Raw genomic sequence first — 12,284 nt, forward strand, 5'->3', positions numbered from 1 at the left:
CAATTTTTTTGAATATTAGTAGAGTATTTAGTAAGTGTCGATTAAAAAATTTTGGGTGCCCAAAAACTTGAAAATTGAATACAACCTTCTAAGTTATTCTTATTGTAGTTAAAAAAAAAAATCGAAATTCGTTGGTCACAATTTCTTTTATAGCTGTTTTAAGTATAATTTTTTTCAAAATATGTCAATATTGCAAAATTTACAAGTAATTTTGAAATTGAAAATTCATAAAAAATGTTATACTTATACATAAGTTTAAAAAATAAATTCAACACATAAAAACTGTTATGAGCATTTGAATTTTAAATTTTTACGAAATCGTGTAACGATAACGATGTATCCTCAAACGTTTTTCAATATTGTATTATTGTTATTATTCAAAATATATAACTGGTAGAAAATTTCATCAGTTCTTAATATTGGAATTTTCTTAACATAATTTGATTTTTTAAGTATTGGATTCACTTATTTTAAGGCTATTTATAGACATTTGAAATATTCATTTTTGTTTAGTTTTTTAGATTCTGAACGGAGTGATGAATGTATTGATTTTACAATGATGGATGTTTTTTTTTGTGTGTCTGTACAGCATAACTAGTCGAAATAATGCTTCAATTTCAAACTTCGGGGGTGGTTTCCGACGAAAAAGTGAATATCCTTGGTGCATTATAGAGGTAAAAAGTAAACATTTTCCAACAGTTTTCAAAAAAAACGAGAAAAACAAAAAAAAAAAAAAATGACGAAAAAACGGGAATTTTTACGCAAAACCAGTTTCGACCGAATCGATTTTTTTATATGGATGTAATTCAAAAACTAATCACTGTAAATACTTGAAATTTTCACCAAATGTTTATGTTAGTGTTATCTATATACAGTTAAATTTTAAATTTTCGATTTTTATGCGGATTTTTTTTTGAAGTGTCGGTAAAAAAATTTTAGATGACCAAAAAAACTTGAAAATTTAATACAAGACTTCTTATGAGTTGTTCTTATTGTAGCTAAAAAAAAATTAAAAATCGTTAGTCACAATTTTTTTTTATAAGCGTTTATAGTTCAAATTTTTACGAAATCTGTCGAAAACGCGAAAATTTGCAAGTAATTTTGAAATTGAAAAATCATAAAATGTTTTGTGTTACTAAGGATTAAAAATACAACACTAAGTTTTTCTTCAAGTAGCTATAGAGAAAACTCGAAGCATCATTATAGGAAAAATTTTAAATGCGTTTGAAATTTAAATTTTTACGAAATCGCGTAACGATAACGATTTATCCTCAAACGATTTTAAATATTTGTTATTATTTAAAAAGTATAAGTCGTAGATACTTGAAAATTTATCAGTTATTTAGATTGGCATTTTCTTTAAGTGATTTTATTTTCAAAATATTTTGAGTTGTTTTGAGCTATTTATAGACAACTGAAATTTTCAATTTTTCTGAAAAATTTTTTTTGAAGTGTCGATAAAATTTTTTTGGCCCAATTAAAATACTTGAAAATTTTATATAAAGTTCCTCATATGTTATTCTTATAGTGATTAAAAAATTATAAGAATACATAGCCACAATTTTTTTTTATTAGCATTTGAAGTTCAAATTTCGACAAAAATTCGTCAAAATCATGAATATTTGCAAATTATTTGTAGTTCAAAATTCCTAAAATTGTTTGTATTTATATCTAACGTTAAATATTCTAGACTGACAAATCAGAATCGTTTTTCGTATACAATGATACCTATCATTGCATTCAAATTTAACCTACCCTAGTCCGAGGTCCAGCCCACCACCTAATGTACGGCAGAGCGGTACTCACTTGCCGACTTCTTTTTTTATAAATATCGATAAAAAGTTTTTGGCTCAGTGAAAATACTTGAAAAAAATAATACAAATTTGTATTACCCTAACCTAACCTAGGAACTTAAGTTCTTTTTAAAGTAATAAGTATTTAATAGAATTTAATTATATTCAAATTTGTTTCCTAATGAAACTATAATGGTCCTACTAAAGACATAATAATGGGTTCTACGAATCTTTGTCTTCAATCTTCATGGATTAAATAAACAAAGATGAATTTAATTTTGCCGGGCATTTTTAGGTTAGGTTTATTGACTGTAGTTGTTGTGTAGACGTTCTGCGATAATATATATTTGATAAATGATAATAAAATCTTTAAGTGTAAGAAGTAAGAACTAAAATTTAGAAGTGTCTGCCGGAGTCGAGATAAGTATAAAGTGTTAGAAGACAACGATTTCGTATTTTCGTAAACCATAATACTTATAATTATTAATGTCAAATTTTATTACAAGTAATACAAAAGCATTCCTTAATTGACTTAAACAACAATAACGATTTTTGTTTAAGACAATGTCAGTGTGTGTTCTGTTAACTTAATATTATTTAATTTCTAGTAAACCTATCTTTCACTTTGATATATAAAATGACTAGTTTTTTACACTTAGTACTATTTTTGGTATGTATTATTGGTTCAACCGTATATTCGGTTGACCGTGGTAATTTTAAGACATGTGAACAAAGTAACTTTTGTAAGCGTAGTCGCTCCATGGACAAAAACCAAAAAACTGCCTTTGAATTAGTACCTGACAGTGTTATATTGACGGATAAATATTTTGAAGCCTTGATATCAAATACGAACTTTGATGATGTTTTATTACGAATGCGGCTGGATGGTCTCAAGGATAGTACACTTCGTCTTCGTATCAACAAAGACGGGAATCAAATGTATAACAGGTTTCAACCAGTACATGCTCTTGTATCTGAACCAGTTACGGAATCAATGATTATGGCTCGAAATGCATCTACTATTGAATTAGAATTAAGTAAAATTATTAAGGTATATATCACGATAGCCCCGTTTAAATTGGATGTTTATGTTAACGAAGAGTTGACCATAGGGGTGAACCATGATAATCTAATGCAATTTGAGCACTATCGACCTAAACCAGAATCAATTGCAGACAATGAAATAGGGTCGTGGGAAGAATACTTTAAGGAACATCAAGATTCTAAGCCCCGTGGACCTTCCGCAGTTTCAATGGACTTCAAATTATATTCATCTACTTCTCTGTATGGACTGCCAGAACATGCTGAAAGTTTAGCTTTGAAAAGTACTAGTGGTAATGATCCATATCGATTTTATAATTTGGATGTTTTCGAATATGAATTGTACAACGGCATGGGATTATACGGAGCCGTTCCATTTTTAATGGGACATGGAAAAAAAAACAGTGTTGGAGTATTTTGGTTGAATGCTGCTGAAACATGGGTAGATATTGCAGGTGTGAAAGGAAATGCTGAACATACATCAGTTGTGGAATCATTAGTCAATTTAGTTTCTGGATCATCAACTGATAAAGACATTCCCAGAGCTCATTTTATGTCTGAATGTGGTATTATTGATTTTTTTATTATGTTGGGTCCTAAACCTCTAGATGTAACCAGACAATATTCTTCACTGACAGGAACAACTCCATTACCTCCATTATTTTCTTTGGCTTATCATCAGTGCCGATGGAATTACAATGACCAAAAAGATGTCCATAATGTAGAAACAAATTTTGATGTCCATGATATCCCTATGGATGTTATGTGGTTAGACATTGAATACACAGACAGTAAAAAATATTTTACCTGGGATCCAGTTAAATTTTCTGAACCTTTAGAAATGGTGAATAATTTAACTAGCAGAGGAAGAAAGTTGGTAACTATTATTGATCCACACATCAAACGTGATTCCAACTACTTTCTACATAATGATGCACTTAATCATGATTTATATGTAAAAAATAAAGATGGTGATGTATATGAAGGTTGGTGTTGGCCAGGATCTTCTAGTTACTTGGATTTCATGAACCCTAAAGTACAAGAGTATTATGCTTCTCGTTATTCTATTGATAATTTTGTTGGTCCTACAGAGGACATTTTTATATGGAATGATATGAATGAGCCTTCTGTTTTCAATGGACCAGAAGTGACAATGCCAAAGGATTGTATTCATCATGGAGGTTATGAACACAGAGACATACATAATATTTATGGACTATTGCAGGTCATGAGCACATATGATGGTCTACTGAAGCGATCAAACGGTAAAAAACGACCATTCATTTTGACCAGATCTCATTTTGCTGGTACTCAACGTTTTGCTGCAGTGTGGACTGGTGATAATATGGCTGATTGGAGTCATTTAAAAATATCTTTACCAATGTGTCTCTCATTGGCCATTTCGGGCATATCGTTTTGTGGTGCAGATGTGGGCGGATTCTTTAATAACCCTGACAAAGAGTTATTGATTCGTTGGTACCAAACTGGTGCATTTTTGCCATTTTTCAGAGGTCATGCTCACATAGATACAAAACGTCGAGAACCATGGTTGTTTGATGAACAGACTACATTTTTGATCCGTGATGCCATAAGAATGAGATATACATTGTTACCACTATGGTACTCAATGTTTAAGAACCACGAATTAACCGGAGCACCTGTTATACGGCCATTATTTTTTGAATTTCCTTATGAAGAACAATTGAACAACATTGATAATGAATTCATGATTGGTGACGTCTTGTTGGTGTGTCCAGTATTGGATCAAAATGTACAAGAGTTGACTTGTTATTTCCCTGGTCAAGAAGAAATTTGGTATGATCGAGATACTTACCAACCTATTAAAACTAATGGACTAATGAAAATACCAGCGCCAATCAACAAAGTGCCTGTGTATCAACGCGGTGGAACAATAGTTCCTACTAAGCAACGTGTTCGCCGATCATCTATCTTAATGAAGGACGACCCGTATACTTTAGTTGTTGCAATTGACTTAAAAGCTATAGCTAAGGGATCATTGTATATTGATGATGAGGAAAGTTTTGAATACCGGAATGGACATTTTATCTACATTGAATATGAATACATCAATAACCAATTGATCTCAAAATGTTTACACTGTGAAAATTTCAATACTAATTCATGGGTTGAAAAAGTCATGATTGTTGGTATTCCTAATGTATTCACCAAAGCCAGTATACAAGTCAATGGTGGTAGTTTGTCAGAATTAACTGTTTTATACAATACTCATAATCAAGTTTTAACAGTACGGAAACCTGCTGTCGGAATAGCTCAAAATTGGACGATTTCTTTACTTTAATAATATATTTTAACATGTGATGGAATATTGTAACTAAAAAAATTGTATTTGAATCAATATTAATTAATAATTATTAAGTATTTATTTTATGTAGTGAACAATAGCAAAGTTTCACATTTTAGATATTTTTTTTTTTTATATATAAATAATATACTTATTAGAATTATATGTCACATTTATGATGGCTGTTTATGTATGAACATGAAATCGACCAACCAGTTTATCAACAAATTATTTATTATTATTAAATGAGTATCAGTTAGTAGTATTTTGTTTATTTTTTTAAGATCCAATTTTGTACAAATAATTTTTCTATAATCCGTCCCATGTTAACTAGTGCAGAGAATAAACTTAAATGTATTAATAACCTACAAAATTATGCAATCAAAATGATATTGTAATATTAATTTTATTATACACCAAACAATTTATTTGTAATGGAATTAATAATATGCAAATGAGTATTGTATTATATTTGTTGGTTTTTTTCAATTTTTTAGTTATATAAGACTAAGTAGATAGAAATAAATTCAGTTTTATCATAAAGGGTGTGCTCGTACGTTGCACGTTACAGGTGCATAAATATAAATTTGATTCCAATATTATTAATATTAGTATTATCACCAAGTATTGCAAAAAGAAAACTAAAAAATGTTAAATGTCAATAAATAACTAAAAGTAAGTTAATAAATTTTACACTTTATTGCATATAAAAAAATATAATTTAAGTAATGATGGAAAGTTCCAAATTTCTACAATCCGTGTTTTATGAATCACATAAATCATTTTTAAATTGTTTGAGAAAAAATTGTTATATTCAAGCTTTTTAATTTTGAAACAAAAATACATTCAACATAAATTGAAAAAAATATCTAAAAACGGTTTTACTTTTAATGTTAAATCTCTTGAATTAATAATTATGTACCTGATTATTAGAATCCAGATTTAAATGCCTGACAAATTTACTTGTTAACAAAATGCTTTAAAAAAATTGGCTAATTTTAAGACATAACAGCTCGTGATAAGAAAATTACAGTTTAATTTTAGGCATTTTTAACACTTTATTTAAACTGATAAAAAAAGAATATAAAAACTATTAAAATTAAATACAGTATATATTATTATAACTATTGATAATAAATGTGATCACAATACACCTATCTCCAAATAACTAATCAATATCTGTTATTTGTTTGTACAATAGAAAAACACCAAAAAAATACTTAAACAAATATAATAAAAACAATATTTCTCAGTAAAATATTTATACTAAAAGTTTGTACAATGTATTAATACGTGCACTAAAAATTAATAAAATAATTTGAAAATGCTCTAAAAATTAAAAATCATGAACAATTTCAAAATAAAAGTTTCACTTTTTATCTTTTAAGTATTTATTTCATGAAATTAATATGTACTTGGAATGCATTGTCCTAGAGCAGGGATCTCCAAACTACGTAACTCTTAAACAAATTTTAACCGGCTTGCAGCACCCATAGGATAGTAAATATACGAGATATCTAACATTTAAAAATTAAAAATGGTATGTGTTATTATATATGTATAAACTTTGGCCCGCCAAAAGATGATAATTTTTATGGCCTTTAAATAAAAGTTTCAAAACCCCTATCCAAGAGCACGCAAAAAATGATAAACTTTACATTGAAATCAGGGAGTTATTAAACATCAAACAATAGTAATAATTTTTATTTGATTATTTATATTAAAAGTAAGTTTTAGCATGGCATTTCTTGACTGATTTTTTCATTTATTTAGTTATCTTGAATTAATAACTATCATCTATAGAACTACAGTATCACCAAATAATACAATTCCTACTTCATGTATTTCACAAAAAAGTATCCAAATCATGAAACAGCAATTTTTGATAATTTTGTGAAGTTGGTCGACTTGTTGTCAAATAATTTTTGATTTCATATAACAATGTTAGCGTTGTTGATTTCACGAATTTGGCGTTACATGATATAAAAATTGATTCAATATTAAATTAATAATAGTTATTATATATTATATATAAAACCAATATTTACTTAATTATTTTAACACATAAATTATCTGCACATACAATAAAAAAAATTAAAACATTTCATTTATATTTTTGAATTTAATAAATTATTTCTACAAATTTTATCTGATGCATTAAGAAATATATTAATACTTTAATAATGAATATTGTTTTCTGTTTCTAAGGTTGTTAATTATTATTTGAAATATTATTAAAAATCATACCAAAAAGAAATGTAGTAGTTGATTATTTTAATACAAGAAAAATGAATGTTCCTTTAACTATAGTATTCAATTGCTATACATTAATAATTATTTTTACATTAATTGTGAAGATGATTAATTCAATAAAATCACTAGATAAAAACACTCATTCCAGCCAAGTATAGTCTTAGTTCTTACTCCTAGAACATGATATACTTTATAAAAACTCAATGTTTCATGTTCAAATCTCAAAATCAAATAAGATAAAATATTAATTATCACAAAGCACAATTAATTTGCTTGTACAATTATATAGTTCAATATTTTGCATAAAGTTTTTAATGACTCAAGGAATGCCACTCACAAAATATTGATATTTTATCCATTGTAGGTAAAAATAGTGTATGTAGTATAAGAATACTACAAATAATATTTAAACAATAAATTGTAACAATATTATTGCCATAAGCCAGCATAATTGCCACATAAATTAGCTGGTAATGGTCCACCTGCAGAAAATAATCTTGTTCCTGAATAATCATAGCAATGTGTATAAATTGCTGGTGTATATTTGACTTGTTGAAATCCTTGGTCCACCATGAAATCTTCATCAGGGTACTGAAAAAAAAATTATATAATACCAAATTATATATGAATTATAAATTTATAAATAATGATACTTACAACATAACCTCTGCTTGTTTTTAAAACAACTGCTCTACTGGAATTAATACTGGATTCTAAGTACTTTCCTGCCCGTATATCATAGAACATTATAACACCAACACCTGTTCCAATTGTAATTACATTATCTTGGAAACTTAAAGACCTAATTCCTGTAACAAAACAAAAATTAAATCAGCAAAAGTTTATATGAATTATATTCTTATAAATATTTTATATTTCTAATAAACATATTTAAAGTTGTATAATGGGCTGTCATATAGTAAGTGGTCAACTGGTAAATTAACGAGTTTAGTATTATGGTCTACCCCAAATAAATGGATAAAAAATTACATCATACACTATATTATTATTTTAAATAATTTAAAAATGTATGGTTGATTCATCACTACTTATAATAAAATAAAATTCTCAAACACATAGTGTATGATTCCGTAGAAATTGTAGTCTCACGCAATAAGTGACGTACTGAGCGTCTGAGCTCATACTTTTACAAAATGTCAAAGTATTGTTATCGTAAGTCATAAAGTATAAGGCCATAGAGATAAAGTGTTCACCAAAGAAAAAGATTAAACTGTATCTATCAAAGATAAACTTAGACCTGTGTAAAAACCAGCCGGTTGCAGGTTGACTGCATATGACAGCCATATTACTAAGTCAAATATGTCAGAACTTATCCATTTTATTGGGTGATACCACTGAGTACCTTCCTATCCTGTAATTTCCCACTATTTAAATATAATATAAAAATTACTTATTGAACAAATAAATAGATAGATTGTAATTATGTTTTTTAATAAAATAACTTTTTCATTTTAAAAATGTATTAGAAAAATATGTTGCTAGAAGAAAATTTAGTATTAGACAAGAAAGTACTAAAATATACAAACCACATCCACTATATCTAGCAGGGATTTTTTTTATGGTATGTAGAGTTCTTGAATCAAGTAATAGTGTATATGAACGACATCCAACAGCATATAAACTACTATCATTTTTCATTGCCATGCAAACATTGTCCTGACAAGATGATAATCTTCTTGAAAACTTCTGTTATGCAAAATAAGATATAAATAATTAATTAAAAAATACAAAATTGTATAAATGGATTAATGAACATTTTATTTTTCAATCTTGAATGTAAGTTAATTTTTAAATGACAAAATACATTGTACCAGGACTATTTAATAAAGATAGTAACATTTGTAATGGAAGTTTGTTAAATAGTCGTGTTACACCTTATATATATATTTAGATTACTATACTACCTACTAAATTAAGTAATCAATACATTTTTAGAATATATTATATTTTAATGAAGAAACTGTTTTTTAAAAAATAATAATAAATAAAATTGCAATTACTTGTCTAAAACGTTCAACATCCCAAACATGAACATATCCATTTAGTGACAACGTAACCATTTCTTTTAGATTCTTATTAAATGTGATTGCTCGGACTTTTTGTGCTGTTTTGCAGCTTCTTATAACTGCAGGGTTTAGAAATTGAGTAATTGGTTGTATAAGGTCACCGTCAGAATCATACTTTTCTTGATATTTATCTTGAACTTGCCATAATGCAAGTTTGGTGTCTCGTGATCCACTAACAAAAAACTCATCATCCAACCACTCAATGTCGAATATCCAATCTTTATGAGCACCCTAATAAAATAAAAATGTAAATAATAGTTGCATGTTTTTTTTTTTTTTTTTAATATTATTTACTTCGGCTAAAACAATTGGATCTAATGTTGGCAATCTATATACAGCTATTTCATTAGAGTTATATGCTCCTGTGGCCAATAATGTTCTGGAGGGGTTAATTTTTAATGAATGTATACCACTTTGTTGATCAGCTGCTTCATCTATACGTCCTTTTATCGATGGTATTTGATCCAGTTCATGTGATTTTACATTATAAACCATTAACTAATAATAATAGTAAAATAAATGTATATTAATTATTAAATAAGATATAATAAGTCGATGACTAATAAATAATACACATAATTATATTTTGAGTATAATTTATGTATAGTCAATAAAATTAAAATATTATTTATTTAAATACAAAATATTAAAGGCTCTTATTTATCATTTTTATCAATTATGATCAAATTATAAAATTAATTGTTAAAGATCCTGGCTTGTTATCACCCTATCTGTGCACTTGAACATTTTATCATCGTGTCACTCTGGTATAAATTAATTTATAAATTTTGGTCCAATAATAATAACACATAGTATACCTATTAGTAGGGTTGAAATGTATTTTGAACAAATGGTTTTGTTTAAAACATTTTGTAGATAAATGTTTGAAAAAAAAAGTTTAAAAAATTGCATCATAATTTTATTATAAAGTATTCATTTTGTATGTAGATCACAGTACATAAAACCATGATGTAGATATTTTAAAAATGATGTTACTTTATAATGTACCTATATTTACACTTGAAACAAAGTATTATTATATGTTATTGTTTTTTTTTTATATATAATTAAAACTATTAATTAACACCAATAAAAAACATTTTAATTTTTTAACAAATAAAATGTTTGCTTTGTATTGTTTGAAAAAAATTTTTTTTTTCCAACCCTGCCTATAAGTACTATAATTAATAGTTGTGTTTATTTAATACTCTCAAATATTATAAATATTACTAATAAGTAATAAAGATATTATTAGTATTACTATTACATATTATGGTAAATCGACTATATCTTGTGGATTCACAAGCCCGGGGCGTGGCAATAATAAACCAGTGTCTTTAATAATTTTAATTTTAAATGTTCATTTCACTAGAATAAAAAAAAACTTGATATCTCATCAATAAAAATCTATTTTTATAATTATTTTTCATAAATTAATATTGAACAGTTAAGTATCGATGTATAAATACATAAACCTAAAAGTAATTATTAATATTTTTTAATCCATTAATTGTAAGAATATAATTTCTAAAAGGCTAAAATTAAAATAATTTTTATTGAAGTATAGAAGAAATTTTAGAATTATAGCAATAGGTATGCTTACTTTATTACATTTTGTACCAAAGACAATTTGTTTACTGCTAAGCCATTGTGAACAAAAAACTTTATTCATAGTTTTTAACGGTATAGACTGTTCTTTGAACAAGTCATGTGTGAGTATATGCCTTGTACCATGATTTTGATTTATTGAACGATACTCTCGCATTCCATATTCTCGATTTCTTATATAATCTACAAAATTATATGAAGAGTTTAGCATAGTACACAATGACATAGTACTCTCTTCTTCTTCGTCTGAGTCTTCATAGCAAACAAAATCTTCCGGTTTATCTGATTTTCTGTTCCGTTCCATTCTAGTCATACGTAATTGTAAACTACGTTCATCAAGTCGAGATTGGTATGCACAAGGTGGCCGTGAACCAAAGACTGGCACTCGTCTTGTTTGTGCCATTCTAAAACAAAAATAATACCAAACATCGGAACATACATTTCATGTTTAAAAAAATAAAATGAATCAAAATAATGCCTATGCATAACATAAATAGTATTTACCTTATGTCCAGGGTATGCTAGTTAAGACTTAAGATATTGATACGTCCAAAGTCATTCAAAACAGAGTATGTTAAATACAACATGAGAAATTATGTACAAAATATACATATTAAATAGAAATTATATAAGATATATATTAACAAAATTAGTTATTTTAAAAGAATAAAATTACGAATAATAAAATAAATATTTTTTAAATATTGAAAACAAAAAGATAAAATATTAGTATCATGATAAATAGGTCACAGTTAGACCAACATTGTACAACATTTTTTATATCGTCGCTTTACTGCAACTGGAAATCAGCATTCAGCATTGTAGATAAAAACATTGTATAAAGTAAAAAAAAATATTAAAAAAAATTGTTTTCCTAGAAGGCTAGAACTCTTATGGAATTAATCTAGAAATATGAGGTACATGCTACATAAGTACCACATTACCACGTAAATATTATATTTTACATTAAACAGATTACCAAAACCAGAAAGTTTATAAGTATATTTCAATATATTATAGTATTAATATAGTCTACCTATATAATATTACTCAACTATTCAAGATTTAATTATCGTTTAACTTGGAAAATTTGTATAACAATTTCAAATTAGAAATTAGAATAAAAATTACAAATATTTTTTTAATTAGATCATTAAATTATATAAGAATAGGATCTAT

At 26.7% G+C, this 12,284-nt stretch overlaps 2 protein-coding genes across 2 annotated transcripts; one reads left to right on the forward strand and one right to left on the reverse strand.

The window, feature by feature from the left end:
* Positions 1 to 2,186: 2,186 nt before the first annotated feature.
* LOC114121369 (neutral alpha-glucosidase AB) lies at positions 2,187 to 5,628 on the forward strand. The gene has a single exon (XM_027983669.2). It carries the CDS (start codon positions 2,431 to 2,433, stop codon positions 5,152 to 5,154), a length of 2,724 nt encoding a protein of 907 aa, XP_027839470.1. The 5' UTR covers positions 2,187 to 2,430; the 3' UTR covers positions 5,155 to 5,628.
* Positions 5,629 to 6,833: 1,205 nt separating this feature from the next.
* LOC114121377 (DDB1- and CUL4-associated factor 12 homolog) lies at positions 6,834 to 11,811 on the reverse strand. The gene is made up of 7 exons (XM_027983679.2): positions 11,610 to 11,811; positions 11,101 to 11,509; positions 9,792 to 9,995; positions 9,432 to 9,728; positions 8,958 to 9,117; positions 8,068 to 8,219; positions 6,834 to 8,001 (listed from the first exon to the last, which is right to left on the reverse strand). Exons 2-7 carry the CDS (start codon positions 11,506 to 11,508, stop codon positions 7,840 to 7,842), a joined length of 1,383 nt encoding a protein of 460 aa, XP_027839480.1. The 5' UTR covers position 11,509; positions 11,610 to 11,811; the 3' UTR covers positions 6,834 to 7,839.
* Positions 11,812 to 12,284: the final 473 nt, after the last annotated feature.

This window comes from Aphis gossypii, chromosome 2 (assembly GCF_020184175.1).
Source record: "Aphis gossypii isolate Hap1 chromosome 2, ASM2018417v2, whole genome shotgun sequence".
NCBI lineage: Eukaryota > Metazoa > Arthropoda > Insecta > Hemiptera > Aphididae > Aphis > Aphis gossypii.